At 42.9% G+C, this 25,652-nt stretch overlaps 1 protein-coding gene across 2 annotated transcripts in view; it reads right to left on the reverse strand.

The window, feature by feature from the left end:
* The window catches only part of LOC137652423 (zinc finger protein 821-like), a 35,995-nt gene that overhangs the window by 9,161 nt on the left and 1,182 nt on the right, over positions 1 to 25,652 (reverse strand). For both annotated transcript variants that reach the window (XM_068385827.1, XM_068385826.1), the window contains exon 2: positions 17,557 to 18,078. In XM_068385827.1, coding sequence (XP_068241928.1) covers positions 17,557 to 17,938 — 382 coding nt within the window. In that variant the 5' untranslated portion in view covers positions 17,939 to 18,078. The remainder of the gene's footprint in view (positions 1 to 17,556; positions 18,079 to 25,652) is intronic.

The following is a 25,652-nucleotide window of genomic DNA, read 5'->3' on the forward strand; positions in this document are numbered from 1 at the left end:
CAATCATGCCTTCTCCATCATAAGGGTCAATACTACAGTGCACAGTATTCTAGAAATTTAATTCCAGATATGACCAGATTGTGGAGTGATCTTCCTAATCAGGCAGTTCAATTAGTGGAACTTCAGAAGTTTAAACTTGCAGCAAATGTTTTCATGTTGAACAGACTGCCATATGTCTCTCTTTATATTTTATATATGACAGATCTATTTTAATGTTGTTACTGATCTTAAAATATTTTATATTAATTATTCAATACTTTTCTTAGAGTTTGTTTATTTCTTTATTTCCGTTCCTCACTGCTGAACACAGGTCAGAACTCAAGATGGAAGTGGCACAGTCGGGTTTAGCAATTATGACCATGACAGCTCTGTTTAGGTCTTCTCGAACAGAGCTACAAAAAGAATCATCCCCTGATTTTTCTGGATTAGTATTGATTTCTTCAGAGTCTACAGATTTTGTCTCTGGTCTGCATCAGAGAACCTTCTTAACCTGCAAGTACCAGCTTCTGTGCGAGGTTATCTACCCATTACATGGCCCTCATTTGTGTTTGGAGAGTCGCCATCTTAGCCTATCTCCAGCGCTGCAAGAGATCAATGTTGCTGAGTTCAGGCATATTCCGTGACAGAAATTTGAGACTTGGAAGATGATCTACAAATCTCCCAGTTAATTAAGTAAAGAAGTTTTTACCTCAAAGTTTTTCAGTATATTAATCACCAATTTTTTTTTAAATTCCAACATTGGGATAGTTGAAGGCTAAAGAGCGAGATATCTTATATACGGAAAAACTGTTAGGTCAATGTTTGTCATTCATATATGAGAGATGTTGGGTAAGTGTCATCAATACTGTATTTTTTCATGTCAGTGACAAGGTTTAGCTAGATTTAGAAAATTTCTATGTATAGCTCATTTTAACTTTGCCTACATATACACCGAATAGTCTGGCCTATTCTTTCCACATTTCCTTTGTTCTCATACACCTGCCAACAGAGATTACCAAACATTTCTCCTTTGCTCAAATGGTTAACTACAGCACTATAATTGTTCAGTGGCTACTTTCCTCTTGGTAAGGGTAAAAGAGAGACTTAAGTAGGCTGCTCTTCTAAGAGGTCACTCCAAAATCAAACCAATGTTCTATAGTCTTGGGTAATGTCATTGCCTCTGTACCATGGTCTTCCACATCTTGGGTTAGAGTTCTCTTGCTTGATGGTACTCTTGGGTACACTATTCAACCATATTTCTCTTCCTCTTTTTTTTTTCCTTTTATTTTTAAGTTTTTAGAGTTTATATATAGGAAAGATTTATTTTAATGTTGTTAGTGTTCTACAGATATTTAATTTTAATTATTCATTACTTCCTTTCCTCACTGGGCTATTTTTCCCCGTTGGAGCCCTTGGGCTTATAGCCGCCTGCTTTTCCAACTAGGGTTGTAGCTTAGCAGGTAATAATAATAATAATAATAATAATAATAATAATAATAATAATTGATTATGTACTTGTTAACAATGAATGTATGTTATTGGTGAAATACTTGCGGGGAGGGATGATAAATTAATTTCCATTCTTTTATGCACATATTTGGTTCCTTTTAATTCATCACCCCATCCTTAACTGTAACTTTTTTAGTAACATTGTACTGCAGACTGATAAAATTGATGTAAGATGTATTTGGACATTTATATTTGGTGTAGGGCATTGTGCTAATCATGAGGCTGTTTACAGATGAGCTAGTTGTGAAGGATTAAACACTACAAGAAAAAAGAACAAACAATAGTTAGGAAAAATAAAGATTATTTTTCAAATCTGTTGTATTTATATTCTTTTATATATATATATATATATATATATATATATATATATATATATATATATATATATATATATATATATATATATATATATATACTGTATATATTATATATATATATATATATATATATATATATATATATATATATATATATATATATATATATATATATATATAAATATATATATATATATATAAATATATATATATATATATATATATATATATATATATATATATATATATATATATATATATACTGCATATATATATATATATATATATATATATATATATATATATATGTATATATATATATATATATATATATATATTATATTTTTTTTGCTATACCTCACCCACCTACGTAGTTTAACAAAATTTATTTCTATTTCAGACTGGCACAAAGCCCTATAGGATGGAGACTTCTGTGTTCATAAACAAAACAGAAATTGATTGGGATAAGTTAAAAAGTTAGTATGTCCAAAGAAAGAAGCCTGTATTCATGAAAGAAAAAAATTCTGTTTAAAAGAGTAGAGAGTTTGCCAACAGCATAGTTGTTGTGATTCCTTGCCAAAGTCCTCTTAGTTAGTGCAAGTGACGTGATCAGCAATGTTTATCTGTTGGTTATCAAAGACTGAATGAGTGGTTAATGAATTTATTTTTGCTAGTGACATCCAGCACCATAACTTCAAAATTCAAGTGGGCAGTTGAAGAACACCCTCCAACAAACAAGAAAGAAAAATCAAAGCCGAAGACCACCACCAGCAGTCATCTCTTAACCCTTTTACCCCAAAAGGACGTACTGGTACGTTTCACAAAATACATCCCTTTACCCCCATGGACGTACTGGTACGTCCCTGCAAAAAAATGCTATTTACAATTTTTTTTTTTTTTTTAAATATTTTTTTGAGAAAAATTATATTTCCATTATAAAATAAATTTTTGAATATACTTACCTGGTGAATATATAAATAGATGACGTCTCCGACGGCCCGACAGATTCCAAAAAACTCGCGAGCGATCGCCATGAAGGTTGCGGGTGTGCCCACCAGCGCCGACTATCGGCCAGATACCGCATATACTTCTCAACCACTCCAGTTCTTCTCAGTCCGCAGGGTCTCTATCGGGGAGGAAGGGAGGGCCTTTAATATTATATATTCACCGGGTAAGTATATTCAAAAATTTATTTTATAATCAAAATATCATTTTTAAATATTAAACTTAGCCGGTGAATATATAAATAGCTGATTCACACCCATGGTGGTGGGTAGAGACCAGTATTATAACAATAAAGGCGTATACTGTATGCTCAAGAGTTTTTGACAAATATTTCATAAAAACAAACTTAAGTATAGGTACCTGGTAAGGAAGCTAACTCTGATGATTACTCTGCCTCATTAGTCCGCTTTCCTCACGAAGCCCAGCCATCCTCTCAGGATGCTGAAAGACTCCCAGGAGCTGTTATGTCCAGGGCGAACACCCCTATAACAGGACCTCATCAATACCCTTAATCTGGGCGCTCTCAAGAAACAACATTTTGACCACCCGCCAAATCAAAAAGATTGCCAAAGACTTCTTAGTCTCCCGTACAACCCAAAATAAGATTAAAAATTTCAAGAGTAGATTAAAAGGATATTGGGATTAAGGGAATGTAGTGGTAGAGCCTTCACCCACTACTGCACTCGCTGCTACGAATGGTCCCAGTGTGTAGCAGTCCTCATAAAGAGTCTGGACATCTTTCAAGTAATATGAAGCGAATACCGACTTGCCTCTCCAAAAGGTCGCGTCCATAATACTTTTAATGGATCTATTTTGCTTAAACGCTACTGAAGTTGCTATCGCTCTAACTTCATGAGCCTTGACTTTAAGTAAATTACGATCCTTCTCACTTAAATGAGAGTGTGCCTCCCGAATCAAAAGTCTAATAAAATAAGACCACGCATTCTTAGACATGGGCAAAGAGGGCTTTTTAACGGAGCACCATAAAGCCTCTGAACAACCACGTAGCGGTTTAGTTCTGGATAAATAAAATTTAAGAGCTCTAACGGGGCACAGCACTCTTTCAACTTCATTCCCCACAATCTCAGAAAGACTGGGGATTTCAAATGATTTAGGCCATGGACGAGACGGAAGTTCATTCTTGGCCAAAAAACAAAGTTGAAGAGCGCATACTGCTTTATTAGTGGAGAAGCTGATGTTCTTGCTAAAAGCATGTATCTCACTAACCCTTTAGCCGAAGCCAAGCTCACCAAAAAAAGTGTCTTGAGGGTAAGATCCTTCAGGGAGGCTGAATTTAATGGTTCAAACCTGTCTGACATAAGGAACTGTAAGACCACGTCCAAGTTCCAAGCAGGAGTCGAAATATGACGCTCCTTGGAAGTCTCGAAAGACTTAAGCAGGTCTTGGAGATCTTTGTTATTAGAAAGATCCAAACTCCTATGCCTGAAAACAGAAGCTAACATGCTTCTGTAGCCTTTAATGGTGGATGCAGAGAGGGAGCGACCGTTTCTCAGATAAAGCAGAAAATCCGCAATCTGCGCTACAGAGGCACTTGGAAGAGGAAATAGAGGAGGACTTGCACCAGTCTCTAAATACCTCCCATTTCGACTGATAGATCCTGATGGTAGAGGATCTTCTAGCCCTCGCGATCGCTCTAGCTGCCTCCTTCGAAAACCCTAGAGCTCAAGAGAGTCTTTCGATAGTCTGAAGGCAGTTAGACGAAGCGTGGGGAGGCTTTGATGAAATCTCTTTACGTGAGGCTGTCGCAAGAGATCCATCCGCAACGGCAGACTTCTTGGAACGTCTACCAGCCATAGAAGTACCTCTGTGAACCACTCTCTCGCGGGCCAGAGTGGAGCAACCAACGTCAACCTGGTCCCTTCGTGAGAGGTGAACTTCTGCAGCACCTTGTTTAGGATCTTGAAAGGTGGAAAGGCATAAACGTCCAGGTGAGACCAGTCCAGCAGGAAAGCGTCTATGTGGGCTGCCTCTGGATCTGGAACTGGAAAGCAGTAAGTCGAGAGCCTCTTTGTCAGTGAAGTCGCAAAAAGATCTATGGTGGGTTGACCCCATGTCATCCATAGCTTCTCGCACACAGTCTTGAGCAACGTCCACTCCATGGAGATGACTTGTCCTCTTCTGCTGAGGCAGTCCGCCAAGACATTCATTTTTCCTTGCACAAATCTCGTCAAAAGAAAGATATTACTTGCCTTAAATGGAGTTCCTTCTGATCCGTGGACCAAAGACCCGAGCATTCCAGACTGTCCAGTGGAGCTCCCTAACCCAAATCCGATGCATCTGAATACAACACATGGTTTGGGTTCTTGATCGCAAGAGAAAGACCTTCTCGAAGTCAGATGTTGCTGTCCCACCAAGTCAGACATGTCTAGACTGAGTTGGATATTGGGAAAGAGATACTCTCTAAGCCCTTCTCCTTGTTCCAATGGTTTAGGTGAAATTGGAGAGGGCAAAGGTTGAGTCTCCCCAGAGAGATAAACTACTCCAGCGATGAAAGAGTTCCCACGAGGCTCGTTCAAACTCTTACAGAGCAACTGTTTTTCTCTTGCAAGTGACGGACTTTTAACAGAGCTTGTTCCATTCTTGTGGGGGACGAAAAGGCCCGAAAAATCCGACACTGTATCTCCATTACCAAATAAAGAATAGTCTGGGATGGAGTACTGTAAGTTACGACTTCTCTACGTTCACTATGAGACCTAGCTCCTTGGTTAGGTCTAATGTCCATTAGAGGCTCTCCAGACAGCGATTTAGAGGCTCTCCAGACAGCGATTTAATGACGACGCCTTGATTAGCCAGTCGTCAAAATAAAGGGAGGCTCTAAATCCTCAAAAAATGTAGAAAGCTTGCTACATTTTGCAAGGGCCTTGTAAAAACAAGAGGAGCAGGAATGAGGCCGAAGCACAGTGCTCGAAAATTGGTACATTACTTTCCCGTCCACAAACCTCAGATGTTGTTGAAAGTTTGGATGAATCGGGATGTGGAAGTATGCATCCTGAAGGTCGAGAGAGACCATCCAGTCGCCTTCCCTTACTGCTGCCAAGACAGATTTGGTAGTCTTCATCGTGAACTTTGTCTTGACAATGAACACATTGAGCGCACTTACATCTTAAGTACTCCTGCAGTGAACGTGGCTGCCAGATCATTGGAGCCATCCCTAATAGCCTTGTTCATGCATGACATAATTGTACAGCAATATATTGACAGCTGGAGAGACCTTCTTACTTAAGGCTCCCAGGGACCAATCCAACAAATAAAAACTTCAAACGCTCGAAAAAAACTCCTAACAGGAGATGGTCTAGCTCTGAAGCAGACCAAAAAATCTTGGAGCGTCTCATGGCTAGACGACGAAGAGAGTCCACTAGGCTTAAGAAGTCTCCCTGGGCAGAGGCAGGTACTCCCAAGCCGAGAACTTCTCCTGTGTCACACCAGACGCCCGAGCGAGAAGCTAATTAAGAAGGAGGAAAAGCAAAAGCAGACTTTCCTAAACTTCCCCTGGATTCCAACCAGTCTCCCAGTAAGAGCATGGCCCTCTTGGAAGAACAAGAGAGAACTGACTTCGTAAATGTAGGAGTCGAAGAAAGTCATGCCAAGAGTAAACTCAGACGGCGGAGCAGCCGTTACAAAACGAGTAGGACAAAATTTCACTAAAGAAATTCATAATTATAAAACAAGTGATTGTTGGACCACCCTAGGTTACTCCTCTTCTGAAAGACTCCCCAAAGGAACATTAGTTGAAAGGGGTCATCAACCTCTTCAGAAGGCACATCATCTGATAAATCTAAAGTCTTGCGAGAAGGAGATTTATATTCAGAATGACGTGAAGGAAAAGCCTGACAGGCTACATCAACTTGTCTATGAACAGAAGTTAAAGTTGGAGGGTCAATGTCACGTTGTGACTGCAGAGAATGTTATTCTACTATACGTCGTGACAGAAGTAACCGACGTTCAAACGTCTCGTAGTAACAGCGGTGACTGCTGTTCGATGCTATATCGTGACTACGATGACTGACCCTCGACGTCACGTCATGTCTACGGTGTCTACCGCTCAACGTCACGTCGTGACTGCGGTGTCTGCAGCTCAAAGTCACGCTGTGACTGCGGTGGCTGACGTTCAAAGCGATCAAAGTTACATCGAGATTTAAGCTCCGCATCTCGTTTAACAGCAAAGCTGTCACTAGGGATGTCAGCGTGGCGTAACAAAGCTCGTTTAGAAGGTTGAAGACCCAAATCACGTATCCCAGAACCGTGACGTACAAAAAGCAAAGGATCCTTTCGCACAGGAACAGGATCGAAAGCTTCTATTAAAGAAGAAAGCTTTAACAGCATATCTTGCAAAACACTTAACTTCGGATCAACCTGTGACTGCGGTGGCTGACGTTCAAACGTCACGTAGTAACAGCGGTGACTGCTGATCGATGCTATATCGTGACTACGGTGACTGACACTCGATGTCACGTTGTGTCTACGGTGTCTACCGCTCAACGTCACGTCGAGTCTGTGGCAGAAACGTCTGTACATGAACGTCATCGCTATGAACGGGACTCTTATGATGACTACAGCTAGGACGTTGAACTTGTTCTGAAGGAACTAATAAACGTTTCAACCGTCTCGAAACCTTACGCCCAGGCTTTTAAAGAGATGAATCATCGGAAGACGAGGAGAAACTTCGTCTCTCCGTCTTATGGCAAGGACGTGCTTGACGAGCAAAGTCTGATACCTTTGAGGGAACGTCTGTTCGTTGGTTTACACTCCTCACTCCCTTAGGTCCTACGACATTCCTTCTCCCTGGTGCAGGGGAGCCTGAAAGAGGTCTTGGACTAGGCAAGTGACAAGCACAAACAAACGAACCCTCCGCAACTCAGAACATGTTTTTTTGCACTTAATTCACTGATATCGCATTTTTTAATAATTTCACATTAGACATGAATAAAACTGATTTCTACCTGAAGCACGCAATTCTCCCTTAAATCAAAAGGTTAGAATTGCGAAATGAGTCGTATAATGTAAGCACAATAGTACAAAATGAAACACACATGCAAAAATCAATAAACATATACATATATATAAAATAAAACGGAAATATATAAAGTTAAAAAGATCAGTGACTGGGGATGAGACTAAACACTAGTTCACTAAGGACTACGTTTCCAATCTCTCACCGTACAGTGCCTTGGGAAGAGAATAAAAACTAAAACGTTTTATCCTCTCTCCCCGTACAGACTTGGGACGAGAGTAAAAAAAAAAAAACTGAATCGAGAACGTTACTCGCTCCCAAACTCCTTGTACAGAGACTTGGGACAAGAATAAAGATCGGATCGTTCTCTCTTTCTCTCTCTCTCTCTTGGGACGAGAATAAAGATTGGATCATTCTCTCTTTCTCTCTCTCTCTCTCTCTTTTGTCACTCACAAGAGAATGGCCCACTCACTCTTCGTCAATAACAGGTTATTTGACTAAAGGAAAAAACTGAAAGGACTAAGAAAATTAAAATTAACATGTTCCTTTAAATTAGTATCTAAAAAAACTTCAGTTTGAAAGAAGAATGAACAAAACGTCAAAATCGATTCACTCTTTCTGCAAAGTGAAACCGTGATTCTCTCTTTCTCTATCGTAACGATAGAGCGCAAACTGCGTAGCATAAATAAACCAAACGTTAGTTCATCTTTGAAAAACAGCACGAAGACTATTCAAAGAATAAATTTCTTAAAATATCTTCTAAAAATATTCATCTCATCACTCTTACAGAGCAACTGTTTTTATCTAAACAAAAATAAAAGTTGAATGGGCTCAACGTTGTTTAACTCCGTTTTCCAAGTCAGGACCGCCTACAAAGAATAGGTAAAGGCCGCATATAAACAAAAACATAAAATTTATCTCGATGTTTAGTATAAATGGAAAGCTAATCGAAGAGGCCTAATAAAGGCGGGTGAGATATAAAATATATAGAGGTAAATCTATAAATATCAACAATAATTTATAAAGTGATAAAATAATTACTAAAAGCCTTTAACACACTTCCGTACACTGAGGGAAGGGTCGGCCATCTTTTCTCTATGGAAAAACCAGAGCGAGATTAAAAAAGCAAGGGCAAAAAACTTTTCATCTCCTTTCAAAAGCATTTCTTTTAAAGATAGTATTGAATAATCCAACACGGCAAAAGCAATAAAACCAAAACCAAGTACTTCACCAATTCGGTAGAAAACTCGAGGTCTAGAGCGAGCGGAACCAATGTTGTCGGTGACACCGACAGAGAAGAACTGGAGTGGTTGAGAAGTATATGCGGTATCTGGCCGATAGTCGGCGCTGGTGGGCACACCCGCAACCTTCATAGCGATCGCTCGCGAGTTTTTTGGAATCTGTCGGGCCGTCGGAGACGTCAGCTATTTATATATTCACCGGCTAAGTTTAATATTTAAAATTCAGGCATTTTCCAAGAGAATGAGACCAACCTGACCTCTCTATGACAAAAATTAAAGCTTGAATAAAAAATAACCCTTGGGGGTTAAGGGTTGGAAATTTCCAAATAGCCTGGGGGTAAAAGGGTTAAGCCTTCTAAAGAAAATGGAGGTTGATTGTATACAGTACTGTTTTTTTATGCAAGTAAAGTGTACAACAGAACAGATCTAAAAAAAAAAGTATATGAAGTTTTCGTCTGTTATGAGCAGGACCAGATTGTCCCCATGTTAACTGTTCTATTCAGTGAGTTATGATAATACGTACTTGGGGTTGGTATTAAATATTGTTTCAGAACTAATGCAATATAGGGTCGTGAAACCCAGAGTACAAATGTGTACAAAGACTAGTTAATGGTGTCTCCTAGTTACGTTTCTGAAAGTCATGTAAGACGATAAACCTCAATGAATATGTAAATTGAAGACTAGCTCAGAAAAGCTGGGGGACTGTGAAATTGAGCTGGTGTACTGTTGATGTAGGGTTGAATTAATCTGGTTGTGCCATAATGAATTTAGATACTGTGAAGTTATTTAGGAATATGATTAGTATACTAAAGAAAATTGTGACATGTTACATTCTTGTACATTACACAGTATCCTGGCATTTTACTTAATTGTAGTTACAGTATATGCCAAATGAGTCGGTACCCTTCATTTCTTTTTTTCATGACAGGAAATTTTTTCTTTTTTTTAAATTTGTTGTTAAAAATGTTATTTTCATTAGTAAAATAAATTTTTGAATATACTTACCCGATAATCATGTAGCTGTCAACTCCGTTGCCCGACAGAATTCTATGGAGGGATACGCCAGCTATCACAATACTAGAAGGGGGTGTACTCACCAGCGCCACCTGTGGCCAGGTACTACAGTACTTCTTGTTGACACCTCCTCAATTTTTCCTCGGTCCACTGGTTCTCTATGGGGAGGAAGGGAGGGTCAATTAAATCATGATTATCGGGTAAGTATATTCAAAAATTTATTTTACTAATGAAAATAACATTTTTCAATATTAAACTTACCCGATAATCATGTAGCTGATTCACACCCAGGGGGGTGGGTGAAAACCAGTGTACAAGATTAAAGGATAGCTAAGTATCCCTATTTCATATAACAGTTATCTCAAATAACAATGAAATAATAAGTACCTGGTAAGGAAGTCGACTTGAACTGTTACTCTGCCTCTTTTTTAAGTTCGTCTTCCTTACTGAGCGCAGCGTTCCTCTTGGAGGCTGAATCAACTCAAAGGTGCTAAAGTATATAGGGCTGCAACCCCTACTAAAGGACCTCTACACAACCTCTAACCCAGGCGCTTCTCAAGAATGAATTGACCACCCGCCAAATCAAAAGGATGCGGAAGGCTTCTTAGCCTACCGTAACAACCATAAAAACAACAATAAAAGTATTCAAGAGAAAGGTTAAAAAAGGATATGGGATTAAGGGAATGTAGTGGCTGAGCCCTCACCTACTACTGCACTCGCTGCTACGAATGGTCCCAGGGTGTAGCAGTTCTCGTAAAGAGACTGGACATCTTTAAGATAAAATGATGCAAACACTGACTTGCTCCTCCAATAGGTTGCATCCATTATGCTCTGCAGAGAACGGTTTTTATTAAAGGCCATCGAAGTAGCTACGGCTCTTACTTCGTGGGTCCTTACCTTCAGCAAAGCAAGGTCTTCCTCCTTTAAATGAGAATGGGCTTCTCTAATCAGAAGCCTTATATAATACGAAACCCCATTCTTGGACATGGGCCTCGAAGGTTTCTTGATGGCACACCATAAGGCTTCTGACTGTCCTCGAATAGGTTTTGACCTATTAAGATAAAATTTGAGAGCTCTGACAGGGCAAAGAACTCTCTCTAGCTCGTTACCTACCATGTTGGAGAGGCTAGGTATTTCAAACGATCTAGGCCAAGGACGTGAAGGAAGTTCGTTCTTAGCTAAGAACCCGAGCTGTAAAGAACATGTTGCAGATTCGGTCGTGAAACCAATGTTCTTGCTGAAGGCATGAACCTCACTGACTCTTTTCGCTGTTGCAAGGCAGACGAGAAAAAGAGTCTTGAGGGTAAGGTCCTTGAAGGAAGCTGACTGGAGAGGTTCGAACCTAGGTGACATAAGGAACCTTAAGACTACGTCTAGGTTCCAGCCTGGAGTGGGTAGACGACGCTCTTTAGAAGTCTCAAAAGACTTAAGGATGTCTTGAAGGTCCTTGTTGGAAGAAAGGTCCAAACCTCTGTGGCGGAGAACTGAAGCCAACATACTCCTGTACCCTTTAATCGTAGGGGTTGAAAGGGATCTCTCATTCCTAAGATGTAATAGGAAGTCAGCTATTTGGGTCACAGAGGTATTGGTAGAGGATACTGCATTGGCTCTACACCAGCTCCGGAAGACTTCCCACTTAGATTGGTAGACTCTACGAGTGGAAACCCTCCTTGCTCTGGCAATCGCACTGGCTGCCTCCTTCGAAAAGCCTCTAGCTCTAGCGAATCTTTCGACAGTCTGAAGGCAGTCAGCCGAAGAGCGTGGAGGTTTGGGTGCAACTTGTCTACGTGAGGTTGACGTAGAAGGTCCACTCTTAGAGGGAGAGTCCTGGGGACGTCGACCAGCCATTGAAGTACCTCTGTGAACCATTCTCTTGCAGGCCAAAGGGGAGCAACCAGCGTCAGCCGTGTCCCTTCGTGCGAGATGAACTTCTGAAGGACTTTGTTTATTATCTTGAACGGTGGAAATGCGTAAAGGTCGAGATGGGACCAGTTCAGCAGAAAAGCATCCACATGAACTGCTGCTGGGTCTGGAGCTGGGGAACAGTACAACGGAAGTCTCTTGGTCATGGAGGTGGCAAACAGATCTATGGTAGGCTGACCCCACAAGGTCCAAAGTCTGTTGCACACGCTCTTGTGGAGGGTCCATTCCGTGGGAATGACCTGATTCCTTCTGCTTAGGCGATCTGCTGAGACGTTCATGTTGCCCTGAATGAACCTCGTGACTAAAGTGAGGTTTTGACTTCTTGACCAAATGAGGAGGTCCCTTGCGATCTCGTATAGGCTCCTCGAATGGGTCCCTCCTTGCTTGGAGATGTAAGCCAAGGCTGTGGTGTTGTCGGAGTTCACCTCCACCACCTTGCCTAGCAGGAGGGACTTGAAGTTCAACAGGGCCAAGTGAACTGCTAGAAGCTCCTTGCAGTTGATGTGGACCGTTCCCTGTTCCTCGTTCCACGTTCCCGAGCACTCCAGTCCGTTCAAGGTCGCGCCCCAGCCCGAGTCCGATGCATCCGAGAAGAGATGAAGATTGGGGGTCTGAATAGCCAATGATAGGCCCTCCTTGAGAAGGAGATTGGTCTTCCACCACAAGAGAGTGGTCTTCATCTCTTTGGTGACTGGGATAGAGACTGCTTCGAGAGTCAAACCCTTGTCCCAATGAGCTGCAAGATGGAATTGAAGAGGGCGGAGGTGGAGTCTCCCTAGCTCGACGAACAGGGCCAGCGATGAAAGGGTCCCTGTGAGACTCATCCACTGTCTCACCGAGCAACTGCTCCTCTTCAGCATGCTCATGATGCAATCTAGGGCTTGGCTTATCCTTGGGGCCGATGGAAAAGCCCGAAAATCCTGACTCCGAATCTCCATTCCCAGGTACACAATGGATTGGGAGGGAATGAGCTGAGACTTTTCTAGGTTGACTAACAGACCCAGTTCTTTGATTAAGTCCAAAGTCCAGTTGAGATTCTCCAGACAGCGACGACTCGTGGAGGCTCTCAACAGCCAGTCGTCTAAGTAAAGGGAGGCTCTGATGTCCGATAAGTGGAGGAATTTTGCTACATTCCTCATCAGATGCGTAAACACCATAGGAGCTGTGCTTAGGCCAAAACACAGGGCTTGGAATTGGTAGACAACCTTTCCAAAAACGAATCTCAGGAAAGGTTGGGAGTCTGGATGAATAGGAACGTGAAAGTAAGCATCTTTCAGGTCCAACGAGACCATCCAGTCCTCCTGCCTGACCGCTACTAGGACCGACTTCGTCGTCTCCATCGTGAACGTCTGCTTGGTGACATAAGCATTGAGCGCGCTGACGTCCAGCACCGGTCTCCAACCTCCTGTCTTCTTGGCCACCAGAAAAAGACGGTTGTAGAAGCCCGGGGATTGATGGTCCCGGACTATAACCACTGCCTTCTTCTGTAAAAGGAGCGACACCTCCTGGTGCAACGCTAGCCTCTTGTCCTTTTCTTTGTAGTTGGGAGAGAGGTTGATGGGAGATGTGGTCAGAGGGGGTTTGCGGCAGAATGGAATCCTGTAACCCTCCCTCAGCCAACTGACAGACTGGGCGTCTGCACCTCTCTTTTCCCAGGCTTGCCAGAAGATCTTGAGTCTGGCTCCTACTGCTGTCTGGAGTTGTTGAGAGTCAGTTTTTTCCTTTAGAAGCCTTGGAACCTTTCCTAGACTTGCTCCTGGAAGAGTCTGGACGGGAGCTTCCTCGGCTGGGGGCTCTACCACGAAAGGGCGGAATAAACCTCGTGGCAGGGGTATCAGCCACTGGGGTGCGATAAGTCCTGGGGACTGAGGTAGCAACCTTAGTCTTTCGAGCCGATGAGGCCACAAGATCATGGGTGTCCTTTTGTATCAGGGCCGCAGACAAGTCCTTAACAAGCTCTTCGGGAAAAAGGAACTTCGAGAGCGGAGCGAAAAGGAGTTGAGACCTTTGACAAGGTGTGATGCTGGAGGAAAGGAAGGTACAAAGCTGCTCCCTTTTCTTAAGAACCCCTGACACAAACATCGAAGCAAGCTCTCCAGATCCATCCCTAATGGCCTTATCCATGCAGGACATCAAGAGCATGGCAGAGTCCTTGTCTGCAGGGGAGGTCTTCTTGCTAAGGGCCCCCAGGCACCAGGCTAGGAAATTGAACATCTCAAAGGCTCTAAAAACACCTTTCAGAAAGTGATCAAGGTCTGAGAAGGTCCAGCAAACCTTAGAGCGCCTCATTGCTGTTCTACGAGGAGAGTCTACCAGACTTGAGAAGTCAGCCTGGGCAGAGGCAGGTACTCCCAAGCCTGGTTCCTCTCCTGTGGCATACCAAACGCCCGCTTTAGAGGTGAGCTTAGTCGGAGGAAACATGAACGAAGTCTTTCCAAGTTGTTGCTTAGACTGCAACCACTCCCCTAAAATCCTTAACGCTCTCTTAGAGGACCTTGCTAAGACAAGCTTAGTAAACGTAGACTTAGCTGGCTGCATGCCCAGTGAAAACTCAGATGGCGGAGAGCGGGGGATAGCAGAGACAAAGTGGTCTGGGTATACCTCTCTTAAAAGAGCCAAGACCTTACGAAAGTCAATAGGAGGCGGAGAAGACTTGGATTCATCCACGTCTGATGAGGGATCAAGGTGTGCAGCCTCATCATCAGAAACCTCATCACCAGAGTGTAGCGAAGAGATCGGTAAGGTATGCTGAACAGCAGAATCAGCACGAGCTGGAACAAAAACACTTGTGGTTTCCTCCTCAAGTCTCTGTTGAGGGAACCCCTGAGGCTCAGGCTGCAAAGGCTGATCCAAAGAAGTAGCAGAAGGTAGGCGCATGGGTGGAGGGGGCTGACTCCTGGCATGAGTGTCTGAACTCAAGAGTTGCGCTTGCTGTGTGGTTGGTGGATGCGCAGTAGCAGGTTCCTGAGGAACGAGTTGAGGTTCCTGAGGTGTGAGCTGTGAGTGATGAGGTAGAGGCTGCGCAGAACGCAGTAATTGTCTCGCGAGTTGAGGTTCCTGAGGCGCAAGGCTAAGGTGTTGAGGTGCTTGCCTTGAGGAGGGTTGAGGTCGCTGCAGCGAGAGCTGAGGAGTCTGACTCATGGATGGGAGAGGTTGTTGTACCTCAAGAGAGTGTTGCCTCACTGGTGGAACTGCAAGTGGAAGCGGAGGAAGTAAGGAATAAGCTTCCTGTTCCCATTGCTGAGGTTGCCTTAAGGAAGGCGGAGGGAGCTGCACACCACTGGAAACAGTCAACTCAGAACGTGCTAAGGTATCCTGAGGAGCCTCAACATCGTACGCCTGGCAGGCAGTACTGCGGTTAGGCGGAGCGATCGCAGGAGGAGGTGTAACCTTCTCAGCCTGACACTCACGCATCAAGACCGCCAGTTGTGACTGCATGGACTGCAGTAGAGTCAACTTGGGGTCTGCAGACACTAAGGTCTGCTGAGGTAAAGCCTTAACAGCAGAGATCTGTTGCGGCAGTACCTTACTCCTCTTAGGAGGAGTGCACTCAACTGATGACTGCGGCGAGTCAGAGCTGATCCAATGACTGCAGCCAGGTTGAGCTCTTGAGGTCTGGACTCTGCGCTTGAGTGGTCTTGAGACCTGAGTCCAACGTTTCTTGCCTGACAACTCTTCAGCAGACGAGTAAAAGACGGGCTCAATCGTCTGCAGGTGGGAGTGACGGTCTCTAGAAGACACGCCCGCAACCACCGAGGATACTTCTGTGCGCCGATCAAGGCCTGCCGAACCCTTTTGCCCTTCGACATTGCTTCTCCCCTGGGCTTGGGAGCTTGCAAGAGGTCCCGGACTGGGAGGACGACTGGCACGCACAGAAGTACCCTCACGCACCACACTGACACTGACACTAGCACTTGGCACTGCACTGACACTAGCACTCGTCATAGCACTGGCACTAATACCACCCACTGCACTCTTGACCTTAAGTTCCTTGACTTCGGCCATAAGAGACTTATGATCACTAACCACTGACTCTACTTTATCGCCTAAAGCCTGAATGGCACGCAAAACAACAGACATATCAGGTTGAGGGCAAATAGTAGGTTCGGGGGTAGCCACTACAGGAGGAGGAAAAGGTAGGGGATCATGAGGTGAGGAAAAAAGTGAAGAGCGAGAAGAACTCCTCCTAACTCTCTCTCTCTCTCTAACTTGGTTGAATACTTAAGAAAACGGACAAAATCAAGTTCCGAAAGTCCGGCGCATTCCTCACATCGATCTTCTAACTGACAGGGCCTTTCCCTACAGTCAGAACAAGCGGTGTGAGGATCTACCGAGGCCTTCGGAATACGCCTATTACAAGACCTACATCGTCTATGTGGAGGGGCTTGTGAAATGTCAGACATCTTGAATCAAAAGAGTTAGCCAAGTGGGGATTCCAAATCAAGCAAAAAGATCGTTAACCGTTAATCAGGACTAAATAATAGCTATCTAAGCTAATATAGAAGTTTTCCAGTAAAGCGACAGCCGAAATCTGAGAGAAATACTTCACCAAAAGCCGTGAAAATACTCCAAGATCATAAGCGTATCCCAGAACGTCTTGCCGGAAGCACGACAGAGGAAAAATTGAGGAGGTATCAACAAGAAGTACTGTAGTACCTGGCCACAGGTGGCGCTGGTGAGTACACCCCCTTCTAGTATTGTGATAGCTGGCGTATCCCTCCATAGAATTCTGTCGGGCAACGGAGTTGACAGCTACATGATTATCGGGTAAGTTTAATATTGAAAAATAAATTTTCTATATAATCTTCAAGACTTTTCCCCTTAACATAGATCACCCATTCCCAACTCAGCAATGTCATTAATTCCAGTCTGAAAGCGTTCAAAATAAAAACAAAATCTTTCCCGAGTAGCCATATTTGCTCAAAAATTCACTTGAACCTATTAACTAGTTTGTTGGGTCCCCTTCCCAAGAACTAGAAAATGAGGGGTGTGCAGTGTATTCTATTGCTTTGAATTTTCTGGCTCAGATCTCTGGGGTAATCCACTACATTTTTATGTAGTGTTGCTTGAGGGTGGTCGACATCCAGAATCGGGCAGCACGCGCGCTACATCTGGCCACAGTCCAAAAACCACTTCAATTGAGGAAAGCCAAGTTTGCAAAGATGCCAAAAGCACATCTTTTCTATTCAGTGGCAAGAATCAAAATGACTGTTCAGTGGACCAGCAGAAGGTGAGAGACCTCTCCTCTGCTAGTCGGTAACTATTGGCTATTGCAGACACCTCGTTATAAGTTTTAACTGCCAAGTTCCAACTACGCTTGAATTAATTCTCATATCAAATGATAAAGGTTCGTATTTACGTAAGAACAATTATGAGTTTACTAAGCCTTATCAAAAAATAATAAAAGCCTATCAATTTACTGTTCTTAACTTTAAGGCAAACAAGAAACAAACAAAAAATCAATCCAAATGTAATAGACTACTGTGAAACTCAAGCCAGACTACTCGAAAATATAGTACACTACAATAAAAAACTCTCTAAACTTATGCAGTCCAAACAAAAAGAATAGAAGAACAAAACCAAAATGATCTCTTACCTTCCTCATGGATAAATGATGAGCTAAGAGCATCTTCATAAGTGTAACCATCCTGTCTACCAGCATCACAGCTAAGGTCCTCTTCTTCTAATTCCACTTTTACTGGGATGCTATTAATGGCTAAATACAATCCTTCATCATCATCGTCAGCTTCATAGGAATCATGGTCACCTTTCATATTAGTACTTTGAAATAGGGAGTCACTTCTGTTACTAGTATAGTCACACACTGTTCCTTGATCTGTACACAAACTCTCACCATGAGGATTTAGGACATCTGGTTTCACACCTGAACCTGAGGCTGATGTGGCATCTTGAAATGCATTAACTTTATTTGATGATGGTCTTTCTAAAGGGATACCCAGTGTATCTGTGTCCTCCATACCTCACAAGGAAAGGCACTCCAACAAATCTAATGCATATTTTTTATGGCAGTCCATAAAATTTACACAAATCTTCAACCACAAACTTTGCATATACTTCATGTGATTTTATTTCTGCCTTCAGATTACAGGATGTGATTCTGTTGACAAAATGGCAACCATTGTTAGCTTCCTGGACCAAAAAGGATCACTCTATAATATTATTGCTCATCTAAGAATAAAATAACATTAAAAGTAATTTACATTTTCCTTGCTATACAAACCTGGGTCCTTTAAAATAATGAAATGTCTTCACCTGAGCAGGAACTGCTTTTGAATTCATTAACATGGTAATTAACAACAGGTGGTACGTGCCGGCAAGTAGCTCCATCCACCCGCCTGTCAAAGACCTTTGGCTTAATACTGAGAGGGGTGGTTTAGGGGGGAAGTTTATCTCACAGGACTATGGTTTGTATAGCTAAGAAAAATACAAATTATTTTTAAAACTTTTTATTTGTTCCTACACATATGAAAACCTTTCGTCCTTAAAAATAGGGATAGGGAGACTTGCCAATTGGTGGGTCTTAAGTCAACCTAGAACTGAACTGATTGGTTCTTCTTTTTCCCTAGAAGGGGAGAACAGTCCGGAATATGACAATCAATGGGTTGGTATATATTCGGACATTCTCCCCCTCATCTAGGGAGGCTGGGAGCTGCTTCTTTAAACTCTAAGGAATGGAATTCAGAAGTGTAGCTTACCAGCATGTTTAACAGTACGACCGCTTCAGCGCCATGAGAGAGGAAGGAAATATGAATGAAAGTTAGTAATTCTACCTTCCATCTAAGGCTTGCATTTACACACTACCATGCAGAAAATGCTTCCTGTCCTGTGCAGGAGCTGAGATGGCTACACAACTAGGCTACTTTAGCAGCCACCACAGGACATTGAAGAGTGGATGCTTCTCTTCTGACCACACTCCTGAGACAACCAGGCTGCCAATTTATGCACCCCACACCACCTTTGATGTGTCATAGAACAGCCGCATGTCTGGAGATGGAGAGTTGAGTGGGACTCCCCTGGTGAGGTTTTCCTCATTCAAAAACCAGGCAAGATTGTCCCAAGCCTTCAGCCACACTTGAACAAGAAGGTTAGTGGGTCCTTCAAACACCACAGAAGGAAGCCCTTATGAAGGTGCCTATGATGAAAGAGCTTCTCCAACGAGGAAAGGCAGCCAAGAAGACTCTTCCACCGTCGAGCTGGAAGTAGTGTACTGTACAGTACTGTTTTGGAAAGGAACTGCTGCGCTACCTCCTCGAGCTTGCTAATGAGATCATCAAACGGCTGCTGTCGTGTATATTAGCATTCCCAAGTACAGTACTTCAACCTCTGCTTGGGTATGAAATTCAACAATCCTCAATTTGTAACAAAATGTAATTAGCCGATCTCAATCTTGTAGCAACTGACTCACTGAGACCAGGATCAGTCAATTATCGAGATACATCAACAGAGATATATCTTATGAATGAGCCCAAGCTGCTACCATAGAGAACACCTGAGTAGTACACAGTCCAAAACACAGTCTTGAACTGGTACACCATACTGTAAAATGAGAAGCCGAGGTACCTCTGAGAGGACTGATAAATGGGTACAGTACAGTGCTTAGAAGTATGAATCCTTCAGATCCACAGAAAAAAATTAAATCCCCTTCTCTGATGGAATTCAGGGCAAGCTGTACCTTTGTCATCCTAAACTTTGACAAACAAACTTGTTTAGAGGAGAGAGGTTGATGATCAGTCTCCATCCCCCAGTTGACTTCTCTACAAGAAAGTGTCAGCTGTTGAAACCCAAAGACTTGTCTTGAACAACTTTTGAGAGCGTTCTTCTTCAACATTCCTTTCACCTCTTCTCTGGAAGATTGGGGAAAAACATTATCAGTATGTGAGACACGGGAGGGCAACAGACCAGAAAAAAATAGTAAGCAACCGTCCCAATGGACCCTCACTACTCAGAGTTCCCTCTCTCCCTCCATCCTGCCACATCTTCCAAGAGGGACCAGGTTGGGTGGCTCGAAAGGACTATGCAAGTACATGCTCCATTTGGGTATTGAAAAGCTTCAGGCAGTCCTGGTCAGGATATATGAAGAGCCTCAAAGGCCTTCCATGCACCCGATTCCACTAGCAGGACCGAATCTGAAGGTTTGGCCGCAGATTCCTTCAAAGAGCCAGTAACGTTGAAAGAGACTACATGTTGGATTAGGGAGTCATATGGAGCAGTTCTCTTCACCTCTGCCTACACGTCTCCTCAGAAGAGGAGATGTGGCCACCTGCACGTGCCTTCTCGGAAGAAGAGATGTGGCCGGCCATAACAATATGTTACAAAATGTCAAGAGCTAACTCTGAACCAAACTGTTTTGAGAATTGGGAAACCAAAGCATCCCTCCTTTTTAAAAAACAAGTTGATCCACTGGTTCAATGGCTGGTATTCCATGAATGTCACTGCCTTCCACCAGACAGCACAAGATTCTTGAATTTCTCCAAAGACTCAAGAGTAGAGGATGGGGCAAGCTGCTCTGGAGATTCACTTCCCCCCAACAGATACAAGTGCTCTCATCCAAAGATAGCCTCAGCAATGTAATCAGGGGCTAATAATAGACCACCACCTCCGACAACAGTGGGAGAAGGATGTCATGACACAGGGACCATCAACGACGAAGCTCCCCACAGGAGAGAAATCGCACTGGTTGTTCCAACAGGAACCACAATGCTCTGGAACACTGTCACAGGGGAATCAGTGGACATACAGTACTCACTGGGGCTTTCAACACAAGACAAAGGGGCTGGGGTCACAGGCACAGAGCAGGAGGGAGCTAAAGCCTCTGTCACAGGAACAAGGCAGAGGTGACAGGCTCTGGGACAACACACTTAGGGAGTGCTGCTTACAAAGATCACAACTGAGGTCACCGGTACCAGTCACTGACTGCTGGCACTGGAATTTCCGGAATTACCACTGAATCACTGGGGTAGAGGTACAATTGTGCTCTAAGTACCTGCACCACAGAAAAATTCAAGTGCCTTCACCTTCGACTTTGAGTTCTTCCGGAGAAAGAGGGAGAGGACAGCTAAAGGCTGGTCAATGACCTCCCTCAGCCTTGAACAAAGGTGTTCTTGTTTCCTCTCCCTTTATTTTCTAGTGCTGACAAAAAGTATTGCAGGTGTGGTTTTAAGAAATAAGTACAGTAACAAAATCCAACCGTTGGTTGGTACCTCCCAGTTCACTTTCAGGAAGGAGGAAACCCATGATCCTTATGTTGATTGATTCTGGTTTCTGACCCACGATACTGTGTATGAAAGCGGGGAGGAATTGTTAGCCTATCCCGAAGTCAGGAATGTAACATGAGGGACTATACCATCCGTAGGTTCCTTCAGCCACTACCCATGCAAGGGAAGACACAGCTTGTCCAATTAAAAGTCTGTCTGGGCTCTCCTAAGGGAATGGCAGGGTCTGGTCACATGCCTGGGTGGCAGTATCGTTTTTGAAGAAAAGTCCTGTCCCAGCTACACACTCGTCAGGATTGTCCAGCATTGACGCCACCTCAATTATTAAAGGTATGATTCCATGGCCAGAGATAGACCTCTCTTGCTGGTTTCAAGCATGAAGCTTTATTCTGTAACTGGACAAGATCTAGCAACAGCCTTGTCCTAGCTAGCTCTGAATTGCCTTCCCTTAACAGGATAATAACAGTCCGTACCCAAACTAAACGGATGCTCCGAGAGATGTCCTTCTCCCATGATGTCAAAGATTGCAGAACAGTTGGCTTGAACTAATCTATCTATCTACCATGGCACTTATCCAAATTTTTTAGGGTAGCAGACACCAAAAAAGAACAAAATGGGGATATTTCCTCTTTGTTCCTCTTGCATCACGAAGGAGTCAAACGAGTTTGGTTGGTACTGCTAGAGTGCCACAGCCCACCCTACCCCCCTCATCTTCCACCCCAAATGAAGCTTCAAAATCTGACTCCCCTACACTCGTTCCCTCAAAGCGATCACCATAAGGTGACCGGAGGTAGCACCAAGCTATCAAAACTGCATCACAATCGCTTGCCATTTATTTCTATTCCTAGTATGCTCTTTTGCCTCTCTCACATCTAACTTCCTGTTACCTACAGCTTTCTTCACTCTATCCATCCACCCAAACCTTGACCTTCCTCTTGCATTCATCACCTGCAACAGTTGACAATTTTCCATCTTCTCTACATGGCCAAATTGCCTCTACACATTCATATCCACTCTAGTTGCTAAATCATTCCTCACACCCGTTCTCACTCTTACTACAACATTCCTAGTCCTGTCCAACCGAGGTACATCAGCCATACTCCTCCGACACTTCATCTTGAATATATTCAATTTCTGTCTCTCCATCAGTTTTATTCTCCACAACTCCGATCTATGCATCACAGTTGGTACAATCACTTTCTCATACAGAAAACTCTTTAAATTCATTCCTAACCCTCTATTCTATACCTCTCCCTTCACCGCCCACAACACTTTATATCCTTCATTCACCCTGATGTACATCTGGTTACACTCCATCATTTGCAACAACAACAGGACCCTAAACTGATCCACTTCCTCAAGTAACTCTCCATTCAACATGACATTCAATGTAGTACCACCATCACTTCTTGTGCACCTCATACCCTTCCCCACATTTACTAGTACCTTTCTCTCACATACCTATCCAAACTCTGTCACTAATCGACACAGCTTCTCCTCCAAGTCTGCAACCAATACAGTACCATCGGCAAACATCAAATGATTCACCTCTCATTCATGATCACTCTCGTCTACCTGTTTCAATTCTTGACCAAGCACTTGAGCATTCACCTCTTACAGCTCCATCAACAAACAAATGAACAACCATGACATCACACATCCCTAAGTCACACTTTCACTGGAAACTACTCACTTAATTCCCTATCCTAACATGTGCTTTACACCTAGGTATTAACTCTTCACTGCTTGCAACAACCTTCCCCCAATTCCAAATACCCTTATCACATTGCACATCGCATCCCTACCAACTTTAATGTAAGCTTTCTCTAGATCCATAAATGCAAAATAAACCTCCTTACCTTTTGCTAGATATTTTTCATATATCTGCTTAACTATAAAAACCTAATCTATATATAACCCATCTCTTACAAAGCCACCCTACACCTCTAAGATTGCATCCTCTGTTTTATCCTTAATCCTATTAATTAACAATCTACCATAAACTTTTCCAATCACACTCAATAAACTTATACTCCTAGAATTCTAGAACACTGTATACCACTCATGAACATCTCCTTTACCTTTGTATGATGGAACAATATATGCAAACACACAGTCCACTGGCAGCATTAACAAAAGTAAAACATATTAAACAGCCTCACCAACCTTTTCAGCATAGTCGCACCCACTTCCTTCAACATCGCCCTCACACCATCCATACCAGGTGATTTTCCTGCTCTCGTGTCATCTAGCGCTCTCTTCACTACCTCTCATTCTCATCTCCTGTTACTGGCACCTCAACAATTTCAACAGCAATTGTATCTGCCTCACTATCGTCCCCAATATTCAGCAACCTTTAAAAATATTAAGCCAACATTTCTCTCACTTCATCTCCTCTCCATCCTAGCTAGGACTTCTGCCCAGAAGAGCAACACAAGTCATTGACCCTAGATGAAAAGGGGGGCTCAGACAACGTTCCTTGAGAATACAAGGAGCTGGATGGCCCCAAAAATACCACCAAATCTGTCAACACCTCGTAATACGTTTTTAATTGCCGTATTCCCAGGTTCGCTGTTATTTTTCTCTTATGTAAAGATCGATGGTTTATATTTGGGTAGGAACTAAAACCCCTAACAGGAGAGGAATCCAATTTTTTACTACAAGGACAGTTAAAGGACTCAATAACTCTGTGGCAGTAGTATCTCAACAGGTGTCTGGTGCCTTGGCCAAACCACTACTACAAACGGTACATATTCTATAGTATTTTCTAATAAGTCAGTTTTTCAGCTATCAAAACTGTGAATATGGCAATTTATCAAACAGATATACATGGAATGGTCTTACTATAATAATATACTGTACAGTATATAGTACAAAATAATAACTTTAAAAAAATATTTTAGGTAGATTCAAATGGTCATTTAGAAAAAGACCTCATATTAATAAGGCTTCAAATGATTTGTATTACCTGTATGTAACTATCAAAAGATGATATAATTAGTGTTTCAAGGCATAAAACTCAAGGCGTTTACCTATAATGTACAAGTAAGACATCAATCTTCAATATAAAGTTGATTTTTTTAGTTTACACTCCTGGTACAGTGGGTAGTTTGGCATTAGCCCCAACTCAAATCTGAGATAGCTTCGACCTTCCATGGGTACAGTATTAGATATTAAATTTTAATAGCAATCACCATAAGGTCCAAAGTGAAAGGCTTTCACTCCCTGGTCAGAACAAAGTGTTCTTAATTGGGTCAATTTGAGTTTAAATATCTTTAATATTAAAGGTGTCTGGTTTCGGTTCCAACATCATCTGAAGACGTGCACCAGAACGTCAGCCGGGCAAGCCTAACCACAGCAAAGCCTCGTCAGTAAACAGCTTAAATTCACAGTCCGAGGAAGGGATCGATCTGCCTCTAGGCGAATGCAAGACAAACGTATTATTGCTGTACAAGCTAGGGGACTAGTACAGACATCTGTAGCTCACGCATGTTACCAGATGGTGCAGCAAGAACATGCGTCTGGCAGGGAGGACTGCGCATCGGTGGAGGAGCTCTCACAGGTGGGGTGTGGGAGCAGGCAGCCGCAGTATCTGCAGAACGCACAACCCCTGCGGGTTGTAGGTTAACAGGAGAGGTGTTAACCTTCTCGGCATGATACTCCTGCATGAATGCCGCAAGCTGAGACTGCATAGTCTGCAGCATGGTGCAGCAAGAACATGCGTCTGGCAGGGAGGACTGCGCATCGGTGGAGGAGCTCTCACAGGTGGGGTGTGGGAGCAGGCAGCCGCAGTATCTGCAGAACGCACAACCTCTGCGGGTTGTAGGTTAACAGGAGAGGTGTTAACCTTCTCGGCATGATACTCCTGCATGAATGCCGCAAGCTGAGACTGCATAGTCTGCAGCATGGTCGGCTACAGCAAACAAAGCTCTTATACCAGACGTTGGTATCCAAAGCTAGGGAAGTAAACGTTAGGTTAGGCTTGTGTTATAAAATGTCTTGTTTTCTGTTGATACGTTAGGGACCCGTCCTCAAAATTATTAACTGCCAAAAAGGTAGCTTAACCTGGCCATTCCTAATATTGTAAGGGTAGAACATTCTTATCAGGGCCTTTTAATATCTACGTTAGCTTTCATTCCATCTATGACATAGTATATTCCTTACCTCAACATATACAGAACATAAAATTAGGAAGGACCGAGGTGAGAAACAGGCTTTTGGGTGCCTATGGCAATAAATCCTTTAGATCAGTTGAGTTTTTATGTTCAAAGTACACTAGAATCTCACGGAAAATGACTAACTTTCCTCACATATATGTGGGTAAAAAGAATTCCCAGATTTGCCTTCTAGACAGCATGGTACCCTGTGCCTTGTCTATTTTAGAGGAAGGGTTAGCAAGCTTAAGTTAATCCGTCAATAACATAAAGCCTTTAAGCTTTTCACGGCTCATCTGGGCTGA

This window comes from Palaemon carinicauda, chromosome 13, assembly GCF_036898095.1.
Source record: "Palaemon carinicauda isolate YSFRI2023 chromosome 13, ASM3689809v2, whole genome shotgun sequence".
NCBI lineage: Eukaryota > Metazoa > Arthropoda > Malacostraca > Decapoda > Palaemonidae > Palaemon > Palaemon carinicauda.